We start from the raw sequence: 12,508 nt of genomic DNA, 5'->3' as shown, positions 1-12,508 counted from the left end.
GGGCCGCAGATGTGTAATCCCCACTTCTGAGAATGTGACATTTCTCCTGTGTCATCACTTTCTTGGGGCTATCTGGTAAAAACTGAGTCATGAGGTGCCGACAAAAATCCATTGCACTCAATGTGGAACTTGAGGGATCTGCTCATTCCTGAGATATTTGGAGCTGTCAGTCCTGCCAGCTAGAAGGTAAACAACTTGCTGGGAATGAAGTCCTGCCCCTGGGTCTTTTCCCAGCTCGTCTGAGAGGGTAGACCCAGACGGCCGACCTGTGAAAACCTGAGCATGAGGGAAGGCTGCGTGGAGGTGACGTGATGGTTGAGCGGCCCCGCCCTTCCCAGAGTTCTGTTTCCAGAGCAGCCCTAGTGCAGGGATGCAAAAGCCAGCTGTCATTGTCCTGTGAGCATTTTAAGAACATTCCTTCTGCCGCAGATGAGCATTTCCAGATGGCACCGGTGGACCGACCTGAGTCTTGTCCTTTCTTTGTGTTTGCAGCCACGGCACAGGGTATGAGAGTGACAACCACACGACGCCCATCCTCTGTGGTGCCCAGTACAGAATACATACCCACGGCGTCTTCAGGGGCATTCAGGTGAGAACTTGGGAGGGGGAGCTTGCTGGACGGGGACTTGTATGCCTCTTTCCTTTCTCAATAGCCCTTCACTTCCATGCTGATGGCCATTTGGCCCTGGTAAGTCTGTTCCTCATTACAGAGTGCTCTGACCATAGGGACCTCTCCTTTTCCACTGGGGTGGAGAGGGCAGCCCCTTCTCTACAGGTCTTTGTGACCACGCCCACATCCCTGACTCGGACCAAGATGCTTCTGGCAGAAGCCCATCCCTTCCCCTTACCTGCTCAATTCACCTTTCCCAGGTGGGCTGTGGAACTCTTGCAATGAATGACCCAGACCCTTGGCTTCCAAGTCAGAACCTTGACTTGGTCTGCATTGTCAAGCGCCCGAAGCTGACTCTTCTCTTGCCTGGTGTTCTACTAGTAACAATAAATAATGACAATAATAGCAACACCGTGTTGGTGCTGGACACTTTCTATGTGCCAGGAGGTGTGCCGAATTTTATATATGGGCTTTTTGTCTTCATCAACTCAAGTTTTTAGATCAGTTCCAGGTTTAAGGAAAAATTGTGCAGAAAGTACAAAGAGTTCCCCTGTCCTCCCTCTTCCCCCTCCTCCCTGGGACTAACATCTTGCCTCGGTATGATACACTTGTTACACTTGATGAGCCAGTATTGGTACATTATTTTTTTTCTGAAACATTATTGTTAACGGAAGTCCATGGTTTACCTCAGGGTTGGGTTTTCGCACTGGGGGCTTCCATGGATTTTCTTAAATGTGTACTTCCATGCTTCTACCATTGCATTAGAGTACAGAATAGTTCCACTGTCTAAAAATAACAATGCCTGTGTTCCACCTATTCATCTGTCCCCCCTTCCTCTCCTCCCCCCGACAACCACTGATGTTTTTACTGTCTCTATAGTTTCTCCTTTTACCAGGACATCGTCATGTAGTTGGAATCACACAGGATGCGGCCTCTTCAGACTGACCTCTGTCACTTAGCAATATGCATTTAAGGTTCTTCCATGTCTGTATTTTATTTTTCCATTTAATCCTCAGTGCACCTTTACAGGTGGGCACCATTATGTCCATTTTATGGATGAGGAAACCGAAGTCCAGAGAAGATGTGTGACTTGTGCAGTCACACAGCTGGTCGTAACGCGAGACTTGTCTGATTCCGGAACCCCTGTTTTTAAGCACCATGTTGCATTGCTTCTCAGGGAGACAGAGGGCTGTGAGCAGTTTGGGGGGGGCCTCCAAGGAGAGTGGGGAAAGTAAAGTAAAAAGGTAGACATTTTGGAGAATTCACAAAAGTCCATGGCAGACCACTTCAGCAGAGCCTCTTTTGGGGATCAGAACCACACACAGTTACCAAGAGTCTCCGTGTGTGACTTTCATGTGTGCCTCAGTGACTCTAACACAAGTGACCGTGGTGATACTTTCACCAGAATAGTCAGTACCCGAGAAGTAAGTTGTGTGCGAGCCGGGTCCCCACATGATGTGTGGGGCAGGTAGCTCTGAGATATTCAAATTGATGTTTCCAGAAGCATCATGGTGATAGAACAGTATTCTCCCTCAGCCCAAACCTTCCAAGGGTGACAATAAGGTGAGGGTTATAGAAATATGAAATCTGAAGGAGGTACAGGAAGCGTCATCCCAGTCTCCCCTCCATCAAATGCCCCCGGCCTCCTCCACCAGGATCCTTGACTGACATCGACAACACGGCTTTATATCCTGCTGTTGTGTGTGCTACCTCTAGATTGAATCAAAGGAAATGAAGAGAGCTTTTGACTTCCTGTCCTCCAATCCCAGGTTGTCAGACTCACTATCATGGCTGCGGATAGACTCCAGACCTCACAGGTGTTGATTCACTACTGACTCGTTTTCTCCTAGAGTCTGACAGTCAAACACCGCTGGCTCGTCATTTAAATTTACACCACCGTTTGCCTCGAGACACTGTGGCCTATCAACAGCAAATTTGTGTGTCACCATAGTACTTTTCCTTCCAAAAAGAAAATCTCACAGGGCAAGGCAGTGCGAAATAGGATCTAGAATGTAAGTGTGGTGTGGAAGGTGCACAGATCGGGGAATGGTTTAGGCTCAGAGGTAGTTCTGGGTCTTAACACAAAACACGGATGTGCTCTTTGGTCTTGAGTTGCACATCTGAAAGAGAATGAAGAAGATTCAGTGTCCGTTGGGATACTCCCACTTCCCCCATCTATGAGTCATTGATCCTGAGAGCAAGAAGGAGAATTTGTCTCACGGTGTCCCCTTAGCATGTTGTCACGGAGAACTGACACATACCCACTCCCTCAAGGTAAAGGGAATCAACAGTGAAGGACATGGAAAGTGCCCAGAAGGCAGACACAGTGTTTTCTGGTGTTACTATTGAGCGATTACTCTGCCTATATCATTGGCCTCTGGTGGTTTCAGCCCTTCACAGAGAGAGCCCCCAGCTCTCAGGGGCCTCTTCCTTCCTTGTCATTTACTTTCACATGGAAAGTCTGGTCAGTTTGGGGTTCATTCAGTATCCCATATTTTTCTCTAATAAGGACTTCGTCACACATTGCAGACTGGGCCTGAAGTCATGTGGCTGTGTGTCCAAGTGAGAGGAAATAGATTCTGGGATGTTGGATTTCTAGACCTCACCGTCTCCAGTGGCAAAGCTGAGAGACAGGATGGATGGGTAACTCTTGCAGTCACCAGCATTTCTTTTCCAGATCCTCTGGATCAGCAACCCCAAAAAGACCTCAAAGAAGTACCAGTTCTGGTTGATTCGTAGTAGTGATGTTGGTGTGCTGCACTGTAACATGGTCTGATCTGTCGTCCATTAGTGATGTCTGCTGTGGGCATCTGGAGTATGGATGGGAGCAGTTTTACGTCTTATAACCGTCATCCCGTCTTTGGGTATATTCTAAAGCTCACTTCCACCAGGACTGACATGAATGTTCACATGTGGCTTAAAGCCTCCATTTCTCTCATACTCTGCTCGTAGGATGTGCGACGTGTGCCTGGAGTTGCCCCAACTCTTGTCCGGTCGGCATCTGAGACCAGTGAGAAACGCCCCTTCATGTGTGCTTACCCGGGCTGCAATAAGAGATATTTTAAGCTGTCTCACTTACAGATGCACAGCCGGAAGCACACTGGTAAGTGTGTCCCCTGTCCAGCCTCATTTCCAGTGGCCGGTGGGCAAGGAGGATTCAAGAGCTCCTGCTCTTGGCTGTCCCACCGCTAAGGAAACCAGAAATTTCTTGGATTGGCAGTAGGCAGTGCTTTGAAAGATCTGACCAAGAAGATTAAAAAAGCTGCCAGGTGGGGCGCCTGGGTGGCTCAGTGGGTTAAGCCGCTGCCTTCGGCTCAGGTCATGATCTCAGGGTCCTGGGATCGAGCCCCGCATCAGGCTCTCTGCTCAGCAGGGAGCCTGCTTCCCTCTCTCTCTCTCTGCCTGCCTCTCCATCTACTTGTGATTTCTCTCTGTCAAATAAATAAATAAAATCTTTAAAAAAAAAAAAAAGCTGCCAGGGGCATTTTCCAACCCGATGGTCTATCCTTTAATAAAGAATTTAGTAAACTGTCTTCAGGAACGACAGAGCAGAGTGGTGGAAAAAGAATTCTGCTGAACTAAAGAGGCTTAACTTGTGTTTGAATTCTGACTTCACAACCAACTGGTAAGACCTTGAGCAAGTTACTGAACCTCTCTTTGGACTTCCTTTTGTCTCATGGAAAATGGAGGTGGTAATGTCTGTCTTATTCCAGTCTTAAGACTATATTTACTTTTTTTTTTTAAGTGAGAGAGAGAGAACAAGCAGGAGAAGGGGTGGAGGCAGAAGGACAGACTGTCTCCAGCAGACTCCACACTGAGTGTGGAGCCTGATGTGGGGCTCAATCTCATGACCTGAGATGATGATCTGAGCCGAAATTAAGAGTTGGGCACTTAACTGACTGAGGTACCCTGGTGCCCAAAATCTAGATTAACTTTTATTCTATTTACTTACTTATTTATTTATTTATTTAATTTATTTTTAAAAAGATTTTATTTATTTATTTGACAGAGATCACAAGTAGGCAGAGAGGCAGGCAGAGAGAGAGGGGAGGAAGCAGGCTGCCTGCCAAGCAGAGAGCCCAATGTGGGGCTCGATCCCAGGACCCTGAGATCATGACCCAAACCAAAGGCAGAAGTTTCAATCTACTGAGCCACCCAGGTGTCCCTACATTAACTTTTAAAATCAAATTAAATGCAAGGCATTAACTATGAAGCACCTAGTATAGTCTCTATGTCAATAGGTCTGAATAAACAATAGTGTAACTATTAGAATACTATTAGCATCTCTAAAGAGAGAGGACCTATTCCGGGAGTTTGGTAATCAGACAGTTTTGAGAGATTGATGAGCAAGGTCAGTAAGACTTAAAGAGAGATGGTCCAAGGCAAAACTGCACTGTTTAGGTTAGTAACAACCGACCAGATAGGAATGGGAAAATGGATTTGGAGGTTTAATTTTTGTTTTCAATCTTTAAAAAAATGATTTTTGGTGATGTGTTAAGGAAAATAGGCTTTTCCCACAGGTTAAGGGATCTTAACTTCCTCTGGGAAAGAGAATTGGCCTCATCTGGTTGTTGGCTGCTACCTTGAGTGTGAGCAGCTATTTCACACAAGTTTGCTCTTTTCCTTGTGGGCACTGGACAGGAGTGTGGTTGGATTACCACTGCAGGGAATACTGAGTGAGAAGCAGTGAGAAGCCAGACTTCCCTACAGGGGAGCTGGCACTGTTTTTTCCCGTAACTGGAAGGACAATTTTATTGTTATAGTTACCCTTACTATTTTGTTATTGCTGCTTATTTTGCTCTGGGGAAGCTGAAGAAGAGATGAGCTGTATTCAGATCCCTTTGGATCATTAGATTTTGCTAAGTTGCTGTGTCTGGAGGATGCAGTTCTAGAACAAACCTGAGTCTGCACTCAGTAGACCACAGGCTCCAAGGCTAAAGATGAGAGAACTAGGGGCCCGTTACATTTCTACATGTTTCCCAAATGAGATCGTTTGAAAAGCATTTGTGAAGTCTATTAAGAAAATGATAAAGCAAAATTGTGGCTATAGAAATGCAAGGGAATACACTGGAGGCAATATGATTGTAGAAACCTTGACTGGGGAAGAGACACTTAGAAAAGCAGGGAGGGGGAGATGTGTGTGTGAGGGGGAAGCAGTGGGCAAGGTAGCCATGACCCCCACGCCCTCTGATGGCTTTAAGAAGCTCCTCTTTGCAGAAGACAAGGAGAGAAGCCTGTATTTAACAGTTCTGGAGCCCTTTTCTTGGAAGAATGCAAGCTTTTCTTATCTATACATGACAGTAGTAAGACTGTTGTATTAAGTATTTTTATATCAAATATTTTTTATGTGCCAGACTCTCTACATGCATTCTTTCATTTAATCCCCACACACTGACCGGTTATCTTGTGGGTAAAATATAGTGGAAGCAGAACCCACACTTGTGCCTTTTCACTGCAAGTCATAAACCCCCTTCTCAAAGAGGTGATAGTCTGTTTTGCAGCTAGGATTCACATATGAAAAAGAGAGTATGTGACAATGTGCTAAACCAGAGGCTGGAGTTGGCTGAGAAGATTTGCTGATTTGAGCCAAAGTCATCCCAGAAGGAGGAAGGGCTTGGACTTACTATCAAAGGGTCAGTAGGGTGCGGAAGAGGAAGCAAAGAAGGAGCAGAAGCAGAAAGGCACCAAAAAGAAAGTAGACTGAGTACGGTTGTTGAAGTATAAGGCACTGGGCCAGATATAAATACGAAGTGAAGGAGAGGTTCCTGCCCCCGGGATTTTCCAGCCCCTGAAGGAAGGTAGCCACAGACCCAGTCTACCAAGTTAGATGTTCTGTAATAAGTTCTATACCGAGGGAATGAAGGGCTTTCGATCTGATCATGAAATTTCCAAGAAGGCATCACAGAGGAAGCAGGTGGCATTGGCAAGGGACGTACCGTAGACTTGTTGACAGGGAGAAATGTGGAGATAAGGACAACGGGCATTTGGGGTAAGCAAAGTGCAAGGCAGATTTAGGGAATGCTGAGCTCTGGTATAGCAGGAATAGAGATTAATCAGGGGAACAGAGGATATGAGGCCAGACAGGCAACGCGGGAATGCCTTTTAACAGAAAGAACAGCTGGTCCTGGGATGGTTTGCTCTCCATCCCAGAACACTGGTGACTCAGAATTCTCATAAGAAGGTGGGAAGGCCCAATGGGGTCACTCAGTGCACTCATGGAGCTTTGTTCCCAGTATTTGGCTGAACTTTCTCTAGCAAGGACAGGGGTGGGGTTTCTCCCTTCAGAGGCAGAAGTTTGTGCAATCCCACTACTGACTTCTCTTGGATAAAGGAATACCGAAGCCTTTCTAGATACTTCGGTTCCTGGTTTCACTTGAGTGTCTCACAAACATGGAGCTGTTTAGGCTTGATCCAGGAATGAGAAGTCAGTAGCAGAGAACACCAAATCTTTAGACCATAAAACATAAAACATTTATTACCTGGGGCCAGCTCCAAGGCATACCCATTCCAGAATTTTGCCTCCAACTCAGTTGAAGAGTTAAGACGTCTTTGGTTTATTATTTTTCTAAAGATTCTCTACCAGTATTTCTCGAGCAGTGCTTGTGTGCTTGGCACTGGGCAAAGAAGCCCTTTATGGGGCTGGCCTGGCTCAAGCTACTCATGAATCCTTCAAAGCTGTGAGACTAGTAGCCCCCTTTTTCAATAAGGAAATGGCTCTTCACCCAGACCTTGAAATGGCAGAGCTGGTTGGGAACCTAGTGTCCGACATCAGAACCTGAGCTCCCGTCCACTTACAACTCAGAGATGAGGGACCTATCCTCATTCAACTCATCCTCCACTCTCCACTCACTGTCCAGGAGCTTGTGTGCAGGAAGACCTTGAGCCTCACATAGCAGCACCCTACCGCAGTCAACTAGAGTGCCTTTGGTTCTTGGGGATCCCTCAGTCCCAGCAGGAAAGGTTGCCTTTCTTGAGATCCCCATTTCCAGCAGCATTTTCAAATGGATTATGTGTCTTCCCCAAGGTGAGAAACCATACCAGTGTGACTTCAAGGACTGTGAACGCAGGTTTTCTCGTTCAGACCAGCTCAAAAGACACCAAAGGAGACACACAGGTTTGTAGGCTCCCTTCTCGTTGCTGGCAGTATGTTCTCTTGGGTTGCTGTTGATTTTGTGATTCTCTTTATTGTTGAATATGGATGTGAGAGGGTTAGCCATTTGCTTAGCTTTTCCCAATAATTATGTCCCCCTCCCCCACCGCTGGAGATTTTCCTTTTCTTAAGAAGGAAAAAAAAAAAAAAGATGAAGAAACATCCCACGTTTCTCCTGCAGACCACAGAACAGTGGACTCCCACTAGCCATTTCCTGATGATATGCTGAATAGCAGTGAACAACAGGGTGGTGGAGAGCACGATCAATTTATAGTGTGTGATTCACTTTTTCAGTCTTGGACACAGCCGAGACTCTAGTGGGAAGCTGGACGTTTGTGCTTAAGGGTTAGCAGCTCCCCAGACAGAAGCAGCTCTTCAGGGATTACATTACGGAATCAGGTGGTCCATGCCAGGCCTGGGGTGCGGGGGACATCTGAGAGAGATGCAGACATCATCACAGGGGGCTGGAAAGGCCCGTCTCCTCCGGCCACCTCCAGGAAGCTGGCCCCGGGGGCCTCCTTATGCTCCCACATTGTTAGGGCTGCGGCTAGACCTTCTCTGTCCATTTAGGTGTGAAACCATTCCAGTGTAAAACTTGTCAGCGAAAGTTCTCCCGGTCTGACCACCTGAAGACCCACACCAGGACTCATACAGGTAAAACAAGTGCGTAAACTTTTCTTCACATTTATTTTTCATTATTTTTTTTAAAAAAATACAGTTGAATGAAGTTGTTTGTATTGGGAGAGATGGGAAAAGATGAGTGTAGAAGTTCTGAGCAGGTGTAGCAAGAGAAAGAACAGTGCACGGCTCTCTTTAACTAATAACATTGTTTCAGAAGGGATGGGGCTGGGAACTACAGAGCAGAAGGGAGAAATGAAAAGAACACTCCTTTACTGTGTGTCCAGAAAGAAAGAAGGAGAGGAGCTAGGTCCCCACTGTCCCTAGTTTGCTGCATTACACGGTGTCGCTCCATTTGATAAGATCATCAACTTTACAGAAAAATAGCAGAAATTCTCGCAAGCCAAATATTTACTCTCTAGAGAGCTCACATTTCATGACGCTATTTTCAGAGACCTGAATCCTTGCTGGGCTAAAAGTTAATGTCCCAGGAGCAGACATGGTTTCTGCCAAACGCATATCAGCATGTGGGTATTATTCCCTCTTTACTAGTGTCGAGAGGGGAACAGGGCTTTTATTCACTGGTCGCTGAAACTTTTTGCTTTTCCACAAGCTTGGTGTGATTCCTAATGAAAATAGCACCACCTTTGCTGTGTATTTTCTAGCTTCGGAAGGAGGGTCAAGGCTTAGGGTTATCTCGCTGTATCTTTGCAACATCTTTGTAAGAAGAGGAGGGTAGGCATGTTTTATCCCCATTTTTCAGATGAGGAGACTGAGGCCCGTAGTGATGAAATGACTTGTCTTCAGTCCCAAAGCTAGTAAGTAGCAATCCCAATTCCTTCTGCTCCCAGCCCACCATGTCCCATGGCTTTCTTTTTTGGAGAAACAGTGCAGGTTCGTCTCACAGCCCAGGGAGGGTAGGAATCAGGAAGAGAGCCAAGGTCAGCAAAGCTGAGTGCCATTGAGACCGAGGAGAGTGAAGACCAATGAGAGAAAGGGTTGGGCTTTGTCCATTAGAACATGACCTTTGACAGCGTGGCTGGAGGTTGGGGTGCATAGCCAAGGGTCAGATCAGGAAGAGCAGAGGCATAGTGAGTGGAAGGTGAAGGAAAACAGGAGGTTGTGAGCCCCCACGCAGTGGCAGATTCTCAGCCCCAAGAGGCTGCACTTATAAACCTGTGCCCGCCCCAAAGTTGATGGGACAGGCCTCTCTTTTACCCTTCTCAGGTGCCTCTCGTGTTTCTTCTTTTTCTTAGTCCTGAGCTCATAATTTGGTGAGAAAATTATCATTCCTTATATCCCGGCCCCCTCCTCCTGTAACCCTGTGTCTATAGGCATATGTGCAAAATGACCCACGCCACTGGCAGACTGTTTTACCCTATTTTGATCAGCCCCCAGTTCTGACCCTGGGACAGTGCCTCCCCTGGGACATTGCTCCCTGCTTTTGCCAACCAGTAGTTCTCAGAGGAGCTAAAGTGGGACCCATGATATCCTGGGAAGTTCTCCTTGGTTTGACAGAGATTGGCTTCTGAGGCATTTTTACTTGGGAAAAAGACACACACAGCTCTATCTCCATTAGGGCCAGGCCTGGGAGGAGGGATCCTGCCAAGCTCATGGGCTTAGGAACAGATAGGCCTGGGGGATTAAAGCCCTGCTTGGGTCTGCCCTTGCTAGTGGTCTAGCCTCAGCTCCAGAGTGGGGATACTAATGCTTGTCTTGCAGAGCTGTTGTAAGGGATACGTGAAATAAAGGATACAGAAGACGCCGAGCACAAGGCTGGGCATATATTAGGCATTTCATAAATGCTGATTATCTTCTCTGTCCAGAATGAGGCTTGGAAGGAACTTCTGAGAGCTCCTTAGGTGGGGAGGTCTCGATCTTTTGGCAGGCTCGTTAAAAATCTTAAAACTATGCTTCGACTAGAACAGGGATTATGCTCGGAGGAACAATTGAAAGCAAAGGAAGTGGTATCAGCGACTTATTTTAAAATACGCAGCCCATCCAGAATATGGACACAGACAGAGATATGCAAGCTACAGTCCCAGCTCTACTGCAGGAGGGCGACCAATCAGTAATACCCAGGGTCAGGAACCTGAGCTCCTGCAGCCCAGTGAAGCTGGATTCCCTGGGAAGACAGTGGAGGGGAAACATCTATGCAATTCACAAAACGGTCTAAGAGCAAAGGTTGAAACAAATGTTTTCCCCTCGATTACATATGAATTGCCCATTTTGATTAACTAGACTCCTTCCTTTCCTGTCATTTCCCCAGTCCTCTGCCTTAATAATATTTCATACTTTCGACAGTCATTTAATCCTGAAGGGTCCAGAGGTGCTGCCATTCCAAGGATGCCCATGAAATGAGCCCGATTTGTTAGTCTAGGGAAAGAACTGGATGGGGGTGGGCTGGGGTCAGGGGTGAGTGCCTTGGGATGATTTAACTCAGGCCTTTGAGAGTTGAACTTGTGCCCAGTCTCTCCGCCGCAAGTGTCTCTGACCGGCAATTGTGTCAACAGGTGAAAAGCCCTTCAGCTGTCGGTGGCCCAGTTGTCAGAAAAAGTTTGCCCGCTCAGACGAATTAGTCCGCCATCACAACATGCACCAGAGAAACATGACCAAACTCCAGCTGGCGCTTTGAGGGGGTCCGACCGGGGGACATGCCTGTGTCCCAGGCAGGACGGTGTGTGAACTCCTTTCAAATCTGACTTTAAAATTCCTCCTCACTCACCTCTCTAAGAAGGAAATGGCCGGTGGTCTTCTTCAACCAGCTTCCAAGACAAGATGGCTGTGCTGCTGGATCCCGCCAGGTTTGCCCCAGGCCGCTGGGCTCTGCTTGGCTGGCTTTTCCAGAGACCCTGGAGAAGTGGCTGACAAGGTCCAGTTAGTTCAAAGCCCATCTCCGCCATTTGGTCTGGGTTTTCCACTGGGAGAAGAGCCATTGTTGGTAACGTCCCCCCCGCCCCCTCTTCTCCTTTTACGTTCCTTTTCACTAGGAATGGAGTCACTGTACTATTTTCCATCATAGAATATGGGGCATGTGTGTGTGTCTGCTAATGTAAACTTTGTCATGGTTTCCACTTACTAACAGCCAGAAATAAATCAGAGAGCAAGGCACCGGGGCTGAGCCCTGTCTGACATTCCGGAGGCTAGGCAGGCCGCTAACCTGGACAGCGCGATGTACTGCTCCCAGGCCTCTGAAAAGACATGTGTGTTTCAAGCAGCCTAAGAAAGAATCAGAACTAACCAGTACCTCTGTAGAGAAATCAAAAAGAATCTTCCCGTTGAGCTAATTCAATGTTAACATTTGCACAATGCTCTTAAGAAGCTGTGCTTGGAGATCTGAGATTTGGGGTTTATTTTTGACTTTTTGGAGTTCTAATCACATTCCTCTTCAGAGATGTACATCTCTACTCACACAAAGGAAGTGGAATTCATTTTTATCATCTGGGGTGTCCTTAGAATGTACAGACCATGTTGGGTATGTGGCTTCAAGTTGTAAAAATTAAGTGATTCTAGAAGAAAATTGGGCTGGTCCAGCATCCCCACTGATAAGACTATTGTTAAGTAACTTTGAGTCTAACAGTGTATGTGGCAAGATGAGACTTACTAGTGTGAGGAAATCCATTGTTTAAAGGTGGTTGAGTGTGTGTGTGAGTGTGTGTGTCTGTGCATGTGTGCTAAAGGAGGGTGTTTATTATTTACTGTTGCTTGAAATTATTGTGTAAATGTATATATCTGATCATGATTTGCTCTTTGACAACTAAACTTAGGAAATGTGTAAATGTTAGATGCATCACTGTTTTGGTGTTGATCTTACAACGTATCAATGATAACACTAAAAATGTAACCTGCATTTTTCACTTCACTCTCAATTAAAGTCTATTCAAAAGGAAAGTGGCAAGATTGTATCCTCTGCATTGTGTTCAAATCTTAAGAAGGGTTGAGACTGTCTTAAACAGGTAAGAAGATGCTATGGGACATCAAAGGTCACTGGTGTAGTCTATCCACATCCTGGCTACTCTCTGTTTCTCTCTGTCGAACCCCAGGAGGCAGTTATCCATCCTGGAAGCAGCCAGCCCCCCCCCCCCCCCCCCCCCCCCCCCGGTGAAGATGCTCGTGCTGTGGTCAGATGC

The 12,508-nt window shown here is 46.6% G+C and overlaps 1 protein-coding gene across 2 annotated transcripts in view; it reads left to right on the top strand.

The window, feature by feature from the left end:
• WT1 (WT1 transcription factor) overlaps positions 1 to 12,295 on the top strand; it is a 48,630-nt gene extending 36,335 nt beyond the window's left edge. For both annotated transcript variants that reach the window (XM_032357598.1, XM_032357599.1), the window contains 5 exons: positions 493 to 589; positions 3,563 to 3,713; positions 7,635 to 7,724; positions 8,331 to 8,423; positions 10,892 to 12,295. In XM_032357598.1, coding sequence (XP_032213489.1) covers positions 493 to 589; positions 3,563 to 3,713; positions 7,635 to 7,724; positions 8,331 to 8,423; positions 10,892 to 11,013 — 553 coding nt within the window. In that variant the 3' untranslated portion in view covers positions 11,014 to 12,295. The remainder of the gene's footprint in view (positions 1 to 492; positions 590 to 3,562; positions 3,714 to 7,634; positions 7,725 to 8,330; positions 8,424 to 10,891) is intronic.
• Positions 12,296 to 12,508: the final 213 nt, after the last annotated feature.

This window comes from Mustela erminea, chromosome 9 (genome assembly GCF_009829155.1).
Source record: "Mustela erminea isolate mMusErm1 chromosome 9, mMusErm1.Pri, whole genome shotgun sequence".
Lineage (NCBI taxonomy): Eukaryota > Metazoa > Chordata > Mammalia > Carnivora > Mustelidae > Mustela > Mustela erminea.
Note: the sequence above shows the minus strand (reverse complement) of the source record. Positions and strands in the feature narration are given on the sequence as shown.